General features: G+C 42.9%; 1 protein-coding gene across 3 annotated transcripts in view; it reads left to right on the top strand.

Annotated features, from left to right (window-relative positions):
- LOC115077758 (mothers against decapentaplegic homolog 4-like) overlaps window positions 1–17,783 on the top strand; it is a 150,274-nt gene that overhangs the window by 121,164 nt on the left and 11,327 nt on the right. For all 3 annotated transcript variants that reach the window (XM_029580051.1, XM_029580045.1, XM_029580058.1), the window contains exons 10-11: window positions 11,627–11,795; window positions 15,102–15,240. In XM_029580051.1, coding sequence (XP_029435911.1) covers window positions 11,627–11,795; window positions 15,102–15,240 — 308 coding nt within the window. The remainder of the gene's footprint in view (window positions 1–11,626; window positions 11,796–15,101; window positions 15,241–17,783) is intronic.

The following is a 17,783-nucleotide window of genomic DNA, read 5'->3' on the forward strand; positions in this document are numbered from 1 at the left end:
CGCTCAGACATGCCGCAAATGTCGGCATGCCGAATGTGCGGCACGCGCGCAGCTTTCAAGGGACAGCCTCTGCTTGGTCTGTCTCCCCTGGGGGGGGGGAGGGGGGGTCGTGGTGCGCGTCCGTTCGATCTCCCAGGCGTTCGGGGAGATGCCGCCTCCTTCCCCTGAACCGTTCCCGCTGAGCGCAGTAACGGGCGCCATTTTGGAAACTTTTAGCTCGGCAGTGCGAGCCGCATCAGGGGAGGGGATTTTCCCACCTTTGTTGTCTCCTCAGCGACCGGTCCCCAGGGGGGGAGCAAATCAGTGCTCATTGACCCAATTGCATGGGGGATGACCCCGATGGGAATGCGGACATTTCTTCCTCATCCTCCTTCTTTTCAGATTTTATTCTTTTATTGCACAAGGCCTTTAAGGCCAGGAAATCTAGCAAAAAGCAGACTGTACCATTTCAGAAATCCAGGAAGAGGTCCAAGCCGAAGGAGAGTGATGGATCCTCTAAGGCAAAGCAATCCTTAAGGTCAGTGCCACTTTCGCAGGACACGGATTCATCTACAGACACGTCGGATCCGGGGGATCAGAACCCACCATCCTAACCCCGAGGGTGGTTGAAGGGGATGGGGACCAGCAACAGGGGGTTGGCCGTGAGTCCCACCTCCTGGAGGGAGACAATCCGAAAGTGATATGCCTGTTTAGGAAAGAGCTCGGGCCTCTTATTCCCGCTATTTTAGGGGAATTGGGTATTGAAGCGTCACAGGAAGAATCCCGGTTGGGCTCTATAGATCCGGTGTTGGACCTGAGGGGTCCTCCTACTTCTTTCCCATTCCATTTCTCGGTTACTGACCTCCTATTTAGGGAATGGTACACCCCTGATTTAGGCTTAAAGGTCACTAAAGCTATGGACAACCTATATCCTCTGCTGGAGGATGCTTTGGACCTTCTTTGGGTGCCCATGGTGGATGCAGTAGTGTCTGCAGTCACGAAAAAGACCACTATCCCATTTACAGGGTCGACGGCCCTCAAGGATTTGCAGGATCGGAAGGTGGAGCTTCAGCTGAAAAAGGTATTTGAGGTCTCCATGCTGGGAGTTAGAGCAGCAGTGTGTAGCAGTTTTTCTTTGAGGGCTGGTCTGCGCTGGGTGCAACAGCTGCAGGCCAACGAGTCTCTGTCAGAGGGGGATGCTCTCCAGGCTGGACATCTTGAAGTGGCGATCGCTTATAGTGCAGATGCCCTTTGATTTACTACGCACATCTGCCAGGTCCATGGTGTCTGCTGTCCCTGCGCATAGGTTGTTGTGGTTAAGAAACTGGTTGGCAGATGTTCCTTCCAAATCCCAACTGGATTGCCCTTTAAGGGCAAGTTGCTTTTTGGCAAGGATCTGGAGGACATGATTCAATCCCTGGGAGAGAATAAGGTTCACTGGCTGCCTGAAGATAGGCCAAGACCAAGAGGTTCTTTTTCTTCTAGGTCTCATTTCTGTGGAGGTCGAATATCTCTGGCACCCAGGCGTCCACTTCCTCTTTTCGTCAGAATTCTGGCAGGTAGCAGTCTTGGTATGAGTCCTTTCATGGGCGATGCTTCAGCAGACCCGGTAACTCCCAGTCGACACAGGGAGGTAAGCCTCCACAATGATGTGCAGCCGGTCCTTTCCTTGGTTCCAGTTGTAGGGAGCAGGCTGTCCTCTTTTACGAGGAATGGACCAAAGTTACGTCAGATCAATGGGTCCTTTCAGTGATAAAACACGGTTACGCTTTAGATTTTGCACGCCGCCCTCATCACCAGATCTTAGTCTCCCCATGCGGGAATGGGGCAAAGCGTCGGGCGATGCAAGAGACATTGCAGCACCTTCTCGACCTCTGTGCAATTATGCCGGTTCCTCCTGCAGAACTACAGAAGGGCCACTACTCCATTTACTTTGCGGTACCAAAAAAGGGACGGTACCTTCTGTCCCGTTCTCAACTTAAAGCGGGTCAACAGGTGTCTTCGGATTCCCCACTTCTGCATGGAGATGTTGCGGTCCGTCATTGTTTCAGTTCACCAGGGGGAGTTTCTAGCATTGCTAGATTTGACGGAGGAGTACTTGCACATCGGTGTCCGGGCTGCTCACCAAAAGTTTCTGCAGTTTTCTATCCTGGGATGGCATTATCAGTTTCAAGCTCTGCCTTTCGGCTTAGCCACAGTGCCCAGGACCTTCACCAAGATAATGGTGGTGGTGGCAGCGCAGTTGCGGAGAGAAGGATTCTTAGTACATCCGTATTTGGACAATTGGCTGATTCGTGCAAAATCGGAGTCGCTTTGCCACGCGGCGGTTCACAGAGTGCTTTAGCTACTACAATCGCTCGGCTGGGTGTCAACCTTGCCAAGAGTCAGGTAATGCCCTCTCAGTCATTGGAGTTCCTGGGGGGACTATTCGACTCGTATCAGGGGAAAGTGTTCCTGATGGCAGAACATATTCTCAAGCTTCAAGGTCAAGTCCAAGTCTTGTTGTCCAAGCACCCTCCGCGAGTTTGGGATTACTTGAGGGTCCTAGGCTCAATAACGTCTACTCTGGAACTGGTTCCATGGGCCTTTGCTCATATGCATCCTTTACAGTCATCATTGCTTTCCTGGTGGAACCCAGTTTTATTTATTTATTTTTATTTATTTATTTAAATCTTTTCTATACCGTCGTTAGGAAGGATCCGTCACAACGGTTTACAATAAGGCACATAAAATAAGGATGCTGAGATACATTAATTTACACGTGTGCCATAATGATTCGGTACATAGTTTTCTCAATGATATAATTGGGGTGTGATACAATACTGTCCAGGAACTATCAGTTTAAAAACAAATCTATTTTTATAAGTGTCAACTTCTCATCTTGTGAAGAACGAGTTTCCAAACAATTTTATCTGCCCCTTCCTTTGACTGATGCACCACTGTCCATTCTGGATTGGTGGTTACTCTTGGACAACTTGGGCCGCGGTGTCCCCTTAGTGGTTCCCGAACAGACAGTGGTTACCACGGATGCGAGTCTTTCCGGTTGGGAAGCAGTTTCTCTGGGGAAGTCCATGCAGGACCAATGGCCCGAGAGGAGTCTCAGTGGTCCATCAATCGTTTGGAGAGCGGTGCGGTTAGCTTTACAAGCCTTCCCTCTGCTCCTCCAGGGGAAGTCAGTAAGGGTACTGTCTGACAACGTGACTACAGTGGCTTACATCAATCGCCAAGGAGGGACCAAAAGCCAGCCAGTGGCGTTGGAAGCTCGCCAGTTAATCGGCTGGGCAGAGCAGAACCTGGTCAGCATGGCGGCATCTCACATAGCTGGGGTTGACTACGTCTACGCGGATTTTCTCAGTCTTAATCCGGCTCGATCCAGGAGAATGGGAGTTAGCCGACGAAGCCTTTCAGCTCCTCTGCAACACGTGGGGCACACCCTGCATGGATCTAATGGTGACATTAAAGAATGCCAAGACCCCGCACTTCTTCACCGCGCTTTTTCAGTCACCGCAGGGCGGAAGGCATAGATGCCCTGGTTCTTCCCTGGCCAACAAACGTCCTGCTGTACATGTTTCTGCCTTGGCCTCTAATCAGCAAATTGCTCAGATGAATAGAACTGCATCTGGCAGACGTGATCCTCGTAGCTCCGGCGTTGCTGCGCCATCCTTGGTTTGCGGATCTGGTCAATCTAGTGATAGCCGGGCCCCTGTGGTTTCGAGATTGCCCAAACCTGTTACATCAAGGTCCCGTCTGATTTGACAAGGTCAAACGCTTTTGTCTAGCGGCATGGCTTTTGAGAGGCAGCGTCTGAAAAGTAAGGGTTATTCTGATGCGGTAGTGGCTGCAATCTTCAAATCTCGTAAAATGTCCACTTCCCGGGTATGGAAAGTCTTCGACTGGTGGTGCGTACAGCGAAAGGTGGTTGTTACCCGGGCGTTAGTGGCAGATATGTTGTGTTTCCTGCAAGCTGGTCTAGCTAAGGGCTTATGTAGTTCCTTGAGAGTGCAGGTGTCGGCCCTTGGTTGTTTACGTGGTACTATACAGGGGATAGCGTTGGTGCATCCGATGTGTCTCGATTCCTTCGGGGAGAAAAACACTTGCGCCTGCCGGTAAGATACCTTTGTCCTTCTTGGAACCTAAACGTAGTCCTCACAGCTTTGTGTGCTGCGCCTTTGAGCCTTTGAAAAAGGCAACATTGAAAGACCTCACGCTAAATGTGGTGTTCTTGGTGGCTATTTCCTCTGCTCATAGGGTGTCCGAGCTTCAGGCATTATCCTGTAGAGAGCCCTTCTTAAGGATTTCAGATTCTGGAGTGTCCTTGCGAATGGTTCCTTCGTTTCTTCCAAAGATAATCTCATCTTTTCATTTGAATCAATCAGTGGAGCACCCATCCTTTTCAGAGCTGGACAGGTCGGATCCCCTCTCTAAGGACTTCAGGAAGTTAGATGTTCGCAGGATTTGCTGCCTTATCTGGAAGTTACGAACAGTTTTCGGGTCTTGGATCATCTTTTTGTGCTCTGGAGTGGTCCAAAACGAGATAATATGGCTTCTAAGACCATAATAGCCCGATAGCTGAAAGAGGCTATAAGTTCCACATACTTGCTGCGTGGAAGACTCTTACCGGTTGGGCTTCATTCGCAGGCAACTTCTTGGGCGGAATGCCAACAGATATTACTGCAAGAGATTTGCAGAGTGGCTACATGGAAGTCCTTACGTACCTTTGCGAGGCATTACAGGCTGGATGTCCAGCCCCCAGGTTTGGGAGGATTTGGAGAAGGTGTACTGAGAGCAGGCATCTCCGGATCCCATCCCAGGTAAGAAAAGCCCAGGTGCATCCCAGGGGTCTGGACTGATCCGGGTACGTACAGGGAAAGGAAAATTGGTTCTTACCTGATAATTTTCGTTCCTGTAGTACCACGTATCAGTCCATAGTCCCGCCCGCTTGGCACATAGAGGTAATGGAGAGTCCACTCGTTCAGCATTTGTTTTTTTCTGGTCTGCAGATCAATCTTGTTCACCGTATTCCATGGGTTCTGTTCCCATTTGGAGTTAGTGATCCAGTTCAAAGTTACATGTTAGTTGTATATAGTTTGAACCATTCTGCTTGAATACTGAGTAATACTGACGAACTGTGGGTGACACTTTAGGATGTAGGGCAGAGTCTGTCAAAACTTCTCTGTCTCCATCTGCTAGAGGGGAGGCAAAACCCAGGAGTCTGGACTGATCCGTGGTACTACAGGAATGAAAATTATCAGGTAAGAACCAATTTTCCTTTAAAATGCTCCTTGCAGCTTACACTTTGATTGGAAAGCCCCAGGCTAAGAAGTCTTTTACCAGCCAGGGCTGATCTTGTTTTAAGAATAATGTCTCTGTTGCCTTTCTACTGCTTATGTAGGTTCAGAGTGCTTGATGCCAGGGAATGGTCATGGCTATAACTGACAAAGCCTCATAGGGCAGGGGTGGCCAACTCCAATCCTCGAGAGCCACAAACCAGCCAGGCTTTCAGGATATCTGTAATAAATATGTAGGAGACAGATTTGCATACAATGGAGGTAGTGCATGCTAAGCTATCTCATGCATATTCATTGTGGATATCCTGAAAACCTAGCCATGTTTCTGTACCTGGACAATTGGCTGATCAAGAGCACCTCTCAAGCATAAACAGAGATCCACATTAAGTATCATTAAGGTACTGGAGCTTTTAGGGTTCATCATAAATTAGCCCAAGTCCAAACTGAGCCCTGCACCTTGAGTGGAGTTTATAGGGGCTCAATTAGACATGATTCAGGCCAAGGCTTGCCTCCCTTAGTTAGTAGAATTGTAGAATTAATGGTTGCAGTGGAGGAAGTGAAGTGGAGCCAGCAGACATAAGCCTGGAACATGGCCTCAGCAGTACATATAATCCCCCTCATAAGACACAAGCCTCCTGGACTTTAAAGTTGCAGTGGAATCAGGTCACTGAAGGTCTTTAGAAATGCGTTGGTGTACCAGAAAAGTTCACTGATTCCCTATACAATAGCTTTCTCATTCCATTTTGGCCAGGTGTATGTCCAACACTTCCCACACCAACCAACCAACCTACCACCAACTGCCCTGCAACACCGGGAAAGAGAAAGGCAGGAGCCTTTCAAAAACGGTAAAGAGAGCGGGAGGCCCGCGATCAGGAGCACCCCCACCCGACATCACTACCAACAGTGCCGGAGCGCTAAAAGGAGTGACACCTCCAGGCGTCGCACAGTGCTAGCAGTACTCAATCTCTTGATAACTCCCGAATGACCAAATAATGGCAAACCATCAACCTCCCAAAGACTGCAAGATCAACAGAAACGACCCAAACGTAGACAACAATTGGAACAACAGAGGAACGAAAACAAAAATAAAGCACAAATATCAACACTCAACCATTACGCACAACAACAACAAATCTCTCAGCAGCTACTTAACTCTTTCTTTCCTACTCTTTAATGCTCAATCCATAATTTAAAAAATACCACTCATCGACCTTCTCCAAGATGAAAATCCAGATTTCATAGCAATCACAGAAACATGGGCAAAAAACACAGGCACAGTACTAATCAATCAAATCAATAACTCTACATACAGAACTTTTTCAATACCCAGACCTAAAAAGAAAGGTGGAGGCCTTATACTAATCATCAAAAAAAACCTACAGATGAAATTAATTCCAACAAGCCATTGCTCCCCACTGGAAATTGCACTATTTGATTCTCCACATCTACAAATTTGTCTGGTTTACTGTCCTCCTAATACTCTCGATCAGAACTGCTCTCCACTTATTGAATTTCTCCTGACCAGAATATCAATCAACAAACCCATAATTATTCTAGGTGATTTCAACTTACACATAGACACTACCCCCTACTCTCCCGCTTGCACCTCAATCACTGATGCGCTCTCATCAATCGGTCTCAGTCAAATCATCAATGGCCCAACGCACAAAGCAGGTCACACACTAGACCTAGTCTTCATCAACACTAACATATGATCAAACCACCAAACTAAGATAATGAAAATACCATGGTCAGACCACTCTATCATCCACCACCGGGCATCCTGAAATTACATCACAGTCTTGAGAAAAGAAAAGAAAAATGCAGAGACTTCATCTGAAACTGTGAAAGAAGCGCGAAGAGAGAGTCCCGATCACGAGACACGCCCCCTGATGTCACTGATGACAACTACACTCCGTTAAATGGCGTCATACCACCAGGCGTTGCGCACCATGCGTTGTGCGCCGAAGGGGCGCGACAAAGGGGCACTCCCCTTTGTGCACTCCTTCGTGCAATCCGTAGTACCAGCTTTATTTAAACACTTAAAATTAATCTTTGCAATTGAATGTGTCTCTATTAATATTAACATGTCTGTAAACTTACCATGTTTGTAAACAGTTATGTTGGCTTTATAATGAAGTCGAATGACTGTATATAAAACCTGATAAATAAAATATTCAAATTGTAAATTCACAACAAGAAAAAGCACAACTAAATCCTTCTCATACCATCCACCTTTTTGCATCGAAACTCTTCAAGCAAATTACAGACTGAACTAACAAACATAGACCTATCAAACAGAGAAAACGCAACATCATCCTGGATTACCATAACTTAGAAATGTAGCAGACAAGATAAACCCCGTGATAAAGAAAACAATAAAAGAACCAAAAAATCAGAACCTTTGGTACGACGACAACATCAGAGCAGCCAAACGGAAACTCAGAAAAAAAGAGAAATCATGGAGAAACAACCACACTACTCAACGCTTAACAGAACACAACTAGCAGAATACAAAAAACTCATCCATAAAACAAAAAGACTTTTACACTAAAAAAATAAACAAATACCAACAAAACCCTAAGATGTTCTTTAACATAGTAAAAAGCCTAACCAAATGGCCCATCCAGTCTGTTTGCTGGGCAGACTGGATGGGCCATTTGGTCTTCTTCTGCCGTCATTTCTATGTTTCTATCTTATGATGATCAGCCACAATCAACACCAAAGATCACTAGTAATGACTTTGCAGACTTCTTTAATGAAAAAATCAAAATCCTCATAAAGAACAACCTAAAAAATGACTCAAAAGACCAGAAAATACCGAACATTCAAACAAAGCTGGCCCAACTTTGAGACAGCATCTTCTTTGGAAGTCCAAATGATCATTAAAAAAAATGAACCCAGCCAAACACCCTATTGACGCCATACCCATTACAACGATAAAAAAATCTCGAACCAACAATAACTAAGACTATAACTGACATCGTAAACCTTTCTCTCATGAAAGGAAATTACCCAGAATGCCTAAAATCAGCAATCAAACCCATTATGAAAAAGAATAATCTTGATCCAAAAAACCCACTGAACTACTGACCCATATCAAACCTTCCATTCATTGCCAAAATCATTGAGATAGTCGTCCACACATGGCTCAGTGACCACCTGGAAGAAAACATCCTGCTACCCACCTAATTTGGCTTCAGAAAGCAACTGAACACGGAGACTCTACTACTAGCAATGAACGACTTCGTACTCAAAGGATTTGAAAAAGGCCACAGCTACCTTCGAGTCTTACTCTACCTATCAGCAGCCTTTGATACAGTAAACCACTCTATCATGATTGACTGTCTATCGGACATTGGGACAAAGAAAACAACCCTACAATGGTTCTCTTCATACCTGTCACAAAGATCCTACCAAGTGCTGCTCAATGATACCCTCTCAAAGAAAATGAATCTAAACACTGGAGTTCCCCCAAGGATCCGCTCTATCAGCGACGCTCTTCAACATCTATCTGCTTCCAATATGCCACTTCTTATCAAATCTTAATCTGACCCACTTCATCTATGCTGATGACATTCAAATTTTAATCCCAATACAAAAATCAATAGAAGAAACATACAAATTAACATCCACTTACGTAAGCAGAATAAAGGAAATACTAACCAACTTAAATCTCATCCTTAACTTCGACAAGACTGAAATAATCATATTAGAACAACTCTCCTCAACTACCACCACTCAATGTAATGAACCAAAATATGGTTATATCTCTGGTCAATCATTCTCGCAATCTTGGAGTAATAATTGACAAAGAACTTTCTTTCAAAAACCATATTACAACAAAAATCAAAGACGGATATCATAAACTACTAACACTCCGTCATTTAAAAAGTTTCCTTTCCACCAACGACTTCAGATCAGTCCTTCAATTACTCATTTTCTTTAACCTAGATTAGTGTAACTCACTCCTTTTCAACTTACCTCTAAACACTATCCACCCACTCCAAATCCTACAAAAACGCAGCTGCAAGAATCCTCACCGGATCTAAAAAACATGACCAGATCACTCCAACACTTATCTCACTACACTGACTACCAATAAAATTCAGGATTGAATACAAAATACTATCCATTCTACATAAAATTATATATGAAAAACAAGAAAATTGGCTAAGTTCCTCCATAAAACTACATACCCCCTAATAGAAACCTCAGATCAACAAATAAAGGACTTCTAAAGACACCACCTACTCGCTCCAATCAACTCACCTCAACACAAAAGAGAGCAATCTCTCTAGGCAGCCCAAAACCCTGGAACTCCCTCCCTCCCAACCGAACTCAGAACTCAAGAAAACCTAAAAACCTTCAAAAAAGATCTAAAAACATGGATGTTCACCAAAGCATACCAACTCACCCAATGAACAACACAAAACTAACCCCCTCCGGTCTAACCTGAAGAAAAATGAAACTCAACACAAGTATAGATTATAACAAAGAATTGAAACCTGACAACTGAACAGCAACCAACTTGTATATGATATCCATATGTTAACAATCTTTTTAACCTTTTTTGAATCCCTTGTAACCTTTGTATTTTTGTAAACCGTTATGATGGCGAAACCGAATGACGGTATATAAAACTCGATAGATAGATAAATAAATAAATGTAGCATGCCCCGGTTCTATAACTAAGTTGATTAGTTCAACTCTAGAAGGGAAGACGGGAAGGTTTGTGTGACTGGCGAATTGCTAGTTTTCTCTAATTAGTGCCAGTCTAGTTATGTCAGTCTGCATACTTGAAAGTGTTTATTGTAGGAATTCCCATGCCACAACATTCTCTAGATATAAGAGCTTCCTTCAGCTCTGCAGTCGCACGTTTAAGAGACCGAGAGATCTCAAAAGCTCATGATTTTTTTGTTGGTCAAATAAAAAGTATCATATTGTACTAAGACACATTTTCTCTAGGATCAATATGACTACTATAACTCTGCACTTATTTAAAAGGACTTATTACCCGTGCCCTCCAACGTTCAGGGTGGGTTATTTATTTATTTTATTTATTTATTTATTTAGCATTTGTTTATATACCGAGGTACAGCTGACATAGCCTTCACTCATGCACAGATAGTATAATCATAATCAAACAATATAAAAACATTTATAATTAAAGACAAGGCCTGAGTGTTAAAGCCTGACTGGAATCAAGATAAAAAGGCCAGAATAGAAGAGGAGAAATAGTAATGAGGGAGTTAAGGTTCACATAGCTCTTTAATTGCTAGCTTGAACAGGTAGTGCCTTAAGACTTTTCTGAGGTCCTTAGTATTAGATAAGGATCTCAGGGATAGAGGTCTAGAACTCCATTTGGTTTGACCTGCGATGGAAAAAGCCTGTTCACAGGTCACTGCGAGCCTAGTGGTTCAAAGTGCTACCGCAATATATCTTTTCAAAATCAATCTGCTTGTTTCTTGGATATGTTCATTGCTCTGTTCTTATTCCTTTCTCTCCTTATTTGGCCAGATTTAATTTTTTTTTACATTGATTTATTTGAATGTAGGATGTTTATTTTCTTAAACTGCAAGTTTGAAATTTCTAAACAGAATTCCCTTAACCTTTAAATGCTTATAAAAATTGGAAATAAGAGTTGGTCCATTGACTCGGCCGCTATCTGGGAGACTCCGGATAATAACTCAGACTTTCACTTTGTTCTTGGAATTATCTGGTAACCCTACCCTGTGCCTTTAAAAGGATGTGCTCAGAAAGAGACTGAAATATTGTAAAGCATTGTTCAAAATCCTCGTGTGATTGTACTGCATGGGGAGCATTGTTTAAGGCAGAAGTGAGGGGGTGCCAGGATGGGCCGTCTGACATTCTGCTTTGATGTTCCTCAAGATCTTTACTGCTTGCTTCGTTCCCTTTATCATTCCTTCCAGTGGTTTGCAAAACCACGAGAAAAAGAAAGCCCTTGACATGGCCACCAAAATAAAATATGAAAAAAAGAAAACATTTTAATATCTCTTAATTTTTTTAAATTTAAATTACTTTATTTTCCCCAAGTTAGGTTTTTAAAGCTCATGATGACAAATCAGCAAATATCTGGTGACGGTAGTAGATAACTCTGACATCATAAAATGTCTATTTCAAAAGAAACAGCTTTTTAACAGTGACCCATATGCCCTTGTTTTTTTTCCCTCCATCTCTTATCTTTGCTTGCACTATCTGAGTCCCTGTGGGCTTTAAGGCAGTGTGAGACCTGGGACCCTTTAATTTCAAATCTACATGAAGACAGGACATGAAATATGAGCGTGGCTGCGTGTGAAACTGTTCGTGGTGAACTTTGCTGTGTCTGCTCTTTTCAGGTTGCACATAGGTAAAGGGGTGCAGCTGGAATGTAAAGGGGAAGGAGACGTGTGGGTGAGATGCCTCAGCGACCATGCCGTCTTTGTTCAGAGTTACTATCTAGACAGGGAAGCCGGGCGAGCTCCGGGAGATGCAGTTCACAAGATTTACCCAAGCGCATACATAAAGGTTGGTTTAACCAAAATAAGAGTTCTTATGATCTGGGTTCTTAATGTTCTTTATTTAAATTTTACAAACTGAAAATGTGTTGATCTGTAGAATCAACTTACATCGTACATAGACAGCTTTCCAGATGTCAAAGAACTTTAAAAAAAAAAAAAAAAAAAAAATCTTACGAATGAAAAATGTGCAATTATCCTTAATTGCTCTCTGGCAAAGTAAATACCTTAAACTGGCATATTACCTTGTGCTTGGGGTATACAAACCAGCAATCTAAATTCTTTCTTGTATTTTGATTCTGGAAAAATCCAGGACACAAGTTGCTTCTCTACATGGGAGATGCACTGGCACCTGGGATTTCAGTCCTGCCCAGCGTGTTTCCTCTGATTTGTCCTTCCCTTAATTCTGGTCAGTGTCAACTGAATTCTTGTGGCTGATGAAGCAAATTGAAAAATTGTCCTCACCTGATGGGTCTGTGTTGTCCCTCTGATTATTTTTATATTCCTTTTTTATATCCAGCCATAGTGTTCAGCTCTGCTTATTTCCATACAATTCTGAGCAACCAGCAGTACCACAGTTTCCTTGATGGCTTAGATAAGAGCTATGCTTCATGGCATTTATTTTTCCATTAGTATTTATCTGGTTCAGAAGCTGTTTTGATTAAGGACATAAAGCATAAAAAGTTGCCATACTGGGTCAGACTGAGGGTTCATCAAGCCCAGCATCCTATTTCCAACAGTTGCCAATCCAGGTTAAAAGTTCCTGGCAAGTACCCAAACATTAAATATATCCCTTACTACTAATGCCGGAAATAAGCAGTGGCTATACCCAAGTCAATTTGATTATTAGCATTTTTCCTAGCGTGTAGCCAGATGGACTCAGGACCAATGGATTTATGCTCCCCTGCCAGCAGACTGAGATGAAGTCAGGTTTCAAGAACATAAGAAATTGCCATATTGGGTCAGACCAAGGGTCCATCAAGCCCAGCATCCTGTTTCCAACAGTGGCCAAACCAGGCTACAAGAACCTGGCAAGTACCCAAACACTAAAAAGATCCCATGCTACTGATGCCAGTAGTAGTAGAGGCCCTTCCCTAAGTCAACTTGATGAACTTCTCCAAACCTTTTTTAAACCCAGCTACACTAACTGCACTAACCACATCCTCTGGCATCAAATTCCACGTTAATTTTATTAATTGTTAATTAATTGTACGTTGAGTGAAAAAGAATTTTCTCCGATTAGTCTTAAATGTGCTACTTGCTAACTTCTTGGCATGCTTAGTCCTTCTATTATCCGAAAATGTAAATAACCAATTTACACCTACCCATTCTAGACATATCATGATTTTAAAGACCTCTATCATATTCCCCCTCAGCCATCTCTTCTCCAAGCTAAAGAGCCCTAACCTCTTTAGCCTTTCCTTATAGGAGAGCTGTTCTATCCCTTTAATCATTTTGGGCGCCCTTCTCTGAACCTTCTCTAATGCAACTATATCTTTTTTGAGATGCGGTGGCCAGAACTGTACACAGTACTCGAGGTGTGATCTCACCATGGAGTGATATAGAGGCATTATGACATTTTCCATTTTATTCAGCATTCCCTTCCTAATAACTCCTAGCATTGTTTGCTTTTTTTTACTGCTACAGCACACTGAGCTGATGATTTCAATGTATTATCCACTATGATGCCTAGATCTTTTTCCTTGGTGGTAGCTCCTAATATGGAACCTAACATTGTGTAACTTCTGCATGGGTTATTTTTTCCTATATGCAACACCTTGCACTTGTCCACATTAAATTTCATCTGCCATTTGGATGCCCAATCTTCCAGTCTCGCAAGATTTTCTTGCAATTTATCACATTCTGCTTGTGATTTAACTACTTTGAATAATTTTGTATCATCTGCAAATTTGATAACCTCACTCGTCGTATTCCTTTCCAGATCATTTATAAATATATTGAAAAGCACTGAACCAAGTACAGATCCCTGAGGCACTACACTATTTACCCTTTTCCACTGACAAAATTGACCATTTAATCCTAATCTGTTTCCTGTCTTATAACCAGCTTGTTATCCACGAAAGGACATTGCCTTCTATCCCATGACTTTTTAGTTTTCTTAGAAGCCTCTCATGAGGGACTTCGTCAAATGCCTTCTGAAAATCCAAATACACTACATCTACTGGTTCTCCTTTATCCATATGTGCCTTCAAAAAAAGAAGCAGATTTGTGAGGCAAGTCTTCCCTTGGGTTAAATCCATGTTGGCTGTGTTCCATTAAAACATGTCTTTCTATATGCTCTGTGGTTTTGATTTTTAGGATAGTTTCCTCTATTTTTCCTGAAGTCAGGCTCACTGGTCTATAGTTTCCCAGTTCACCCCCGGAGCCCTTTTTAAATATTGGGGTTACATTGGCCACCCTCCAGTCTTCAGCTACAATAGATGATTTTAATGATAAGCTACAAATTGTAACTAATAGATGTAAAATTTCATTTTTTAGTTCCTTCAGAACCCTGGGATGCATGCCATCTGGTCCAGGTGATTTGCTACTGTTTAGTTTGTCAATCTGGCCTACTACATTTCCAGGTTCAGTTCATCTGACTCATCACCCTTGAAAGCCATCTCCGGAACTGTTATCTCCCCAACATCCTCATTAGTAAACACAGAAGCAAAGATTTCATTTAGTCTATTCCCAATGGCCTTATCTTCCCTAAGTGCTCCTTTAGCCCTTCGATCATCTAATGGTCCAACCAACTCCCTCACAGGCTTCCTGCTTCGGGTATATTTTTAAAAGTTTTTATGAGGTTTTTTCTCTGCAGCCAGCTTCTTTTCAAATTCTCTTAGACTGTCCTATCAATGTTTTACATTTAACTTGCTAACTCTTATGCTTTTTCCTCTCTTCTTCATATTAGCACATGAACCCCTGTTCTTTGGTGCTGGTATAAATACCCAGATCTTGATTTTTTTTTCTTTTACTTTGATTTGTAATTAGTTTTATATCATAAAGGTCATGCTGTTAAAACTGCACAAGTTTTATTGTTATTGGCTTTAAAATATTGAAGTGTTACAAGCGCATGAACTATTTCAGTAGAAAAGCAATTCTATTTTGATTAAAAAAAGAAAAAAAAAGGAGTTGAGGAAATTTAAAGTGTATGTATGTAGTAAGACTGATTGTAACTGTTTAAGATAGAATTAATGAATTCCAAAATGGAAATACTCTGGTTTTCTGAAGATTATTGGTATTTTGTATTAAGCACATGTTGTGATACAGAATGCTTGCAGTTTTGTGTTTTCAATTTATCGCTTTGTTTTTAAAGGTATTTGATTTACGTCAGTGTCATCGGCAAATGCAACAACAGGCTGCGACTGCACAAGCAGCAGCCGCTGCGCAAGCTGCAGCAGTGGCAGGAAACATCCCTGGACCAGGATCAGTAGGTGGCATAGCCCCAGCTATAAGTAAGTACATGCTACCTCTTTTAAGTCATGTTATGATAAGATCTGGGGGAATTCCCCACAGAATTTTCACTTCTCTCACAAATGTTGGGCAGCGTGCATAGGAGGACAGGAGAGAGAGCAGCACAAAAGTAGCCACTGGGGTCCTCAGCATACACATCCCATCCCCACCTCATCCAAGTCGATTCCTGTAACTTTTGTCAGTATCCCTTCGCTCTCCTGCCCTGGTACAGCGTCTGCTTCTGGTACCACAGTGCTCTCAGTGAGTCGGAGCCACACAGTGCCAGAATTCTCATGCTGCTGTTGGTGCAAGACTTGAGGGGGTTAACAAGGAGTTTGGAAGCTGTTTTGACATATTCATAAACAATCTGAAAATGGGAGCAACAAGTGTGGTAAGCAGATTTGCAGATAACACAAAATTATTCAACATGAGTGGACTGTAAGTTCATACAGAAGGACTTTGCCAGACTGGGTACCTGGACAAGTAAATGGCAGGTGAAATTTAAGATGGACAAATGCAAAGTGATGCACATGGGGGAAAAAAATCCTAATTATAGGTACGCAGTGCTGGATTCTATATTGGGAGTCACCACCCAGGAAAAGGATCCATGGAGGCCTTATGGACGATACTTTGAAATCTTCAGCTCAGTGTGTGACAGAGGTCAAAAAGGCAAATAGAAAGCTAGGAATTATTCAGCAAAGAATGGAGAAAAGAGAATATAATGTCTGCACTGATTCATGGTGCAAATGCAGTACATTATGTGCAGTTCTGGACATTCCATCTCAAAAAGGATATAGTAGCACTAGAAAAAGTACAGAGGGGCAAAAAAATGATAAAGGAGATGGAACAGTTGAGTTCCCTTCTGAAGAGATGCTCAGCAGGTTAGGGCTCTTCGGCTTGGAGTAGACAGCTGACTGGGGATAACGTAAAGGGAAGGGGCTGCATGTGACATTTCAAATCGCCGAGAGGGCCACGGAGGCAGGATTGCCCTCAGATTTGCTGAGCATGTGTGTTTTGGGGGGGGGCAATAGTTCTCACTAGGAGTCTAGCCATTTCACTGATTTGAAATGTTACAGAGGTCTAGCAGGTAGGGTGACGGTAAAAAAAAAATATTTCTAGGGAGATGGCATCTGTGCTATACCCTCAAAAACCCTATCGCCTGCCTCCCCCCCCCCCCCCATAGGATCTGCATCGGGCTGTGGAGGGGTGAATAGCAGGGTGATGTTTGGGGTGCACTGTCTTCCACTTGCATCCCCCCATATACTCTTGCACGTTTTCTCTGCTTCCCTCCTCTTTCTCACCTCTTTCCTCCACCCCCTCAATCCTTGCCCTCCCTTGTCACTTCTTTTCCCTGCCCTCTCACTCACATTCACCTCCCCTCTCTTTTTACATCTTTCCCGTCCTTTCACTTCACTATCACCCCTCTCGTTCACTCTCCTCCCTTCCCTATCATTCTCATTCCTTCTCTCCCTCCCTCACTGCTCTTATCTTGTGCTATTGGGGCCTGGACTCCCCACTAGTGGAGCCCTTCATGGGTGTGAGTCCAGCAGCTCTTTTCCTGCTGTTGGGGCTTGGAAAACTCCACCAGCCACTTACAAAAAACAAGAAAACCCTTCTTCCTATGGACCAAATGCAGCTGTGAGAAGGAAAAGCCTAACAGGCCAGAAAACCTCAGGCCATAATTTGGGGACCCCTATTCTACAGTAGCTGACGAGGCAAAATCCAGATATAATATTCATACAGGAGACCCATCAGACTAAGGAAAAAGTTATTGTTGAAAGGCATGGGCAGGTTAAGAAATGATTACTTTTACAAACAATTCCAGAGAGACTAATTTCCTTGTTTATAAGACAGTAAACATGAAAAATATTAAAAACCAACACCAGGGCAGGTATTGGCTGTATCAAGCATTTCTAACTGTGAGCAAGCGACATTCATGAATATTTATACTCTCGTATGAATGGTAAACTGCTCTACATGCTTGCAGCAGAATATCCACACCAAACGTTTTTTTTTGATCAGGGATTTTAATGTGGTTATGGGTAATCCATGGGATCAATTGAGTAGATAGTAGTACGCTACTTAACTCAATATTAGCAGATGAAATGACTTCTGTAGGATACATGGAAGTGGGAGATGGGTTTTATTGATAAGATAAGTGGGAGATGGGTTTTATTGATAAGATCAGTGTATAAGTGTAAGAACAGAATTGAAAAATCCAAATCTCCACGCTTACTCCTGTTTCTCAGCATTCCACAATTTTCTTTCAAGTTTGAACATGTTTTTTGTGTGCTTTCACACACACAAATAATCTAAGCAAGAGCTCACTACGGGCCTGATTTAATAAGGTGCGCTTGGCAGAGCACACTGTTTGTTTTATCTGCAGTTGTACGCATGTTTTTTTTTTTTTGGTGCTCAAACCTTACTTCTGATGCCACAAGGAGTTTTGTGCACAAAAATGAGCATAGAATTGCATGCACTGCTTAGCGCCCATGCACGGAAAATCCTTGCAAATGAAGGCATTAGCTATTACCCACACCCACCC

The sequence above is a fragment of the Rhinatrema bivittatum genome, chromosome 1, assembly GCF_901001135.1.
Source record: "Rhinatrema bivittatum chromosome 1, aRhiBiv1.1, whole genome shotgun sequence".
Classification (NCBI taxonomy): Eukaryota; Metazoa; Chordata; class Amphibia; order Gymnophiona; family Rhinatrematidae; genus Rhinatrema; species Rhinatrema bivittatum.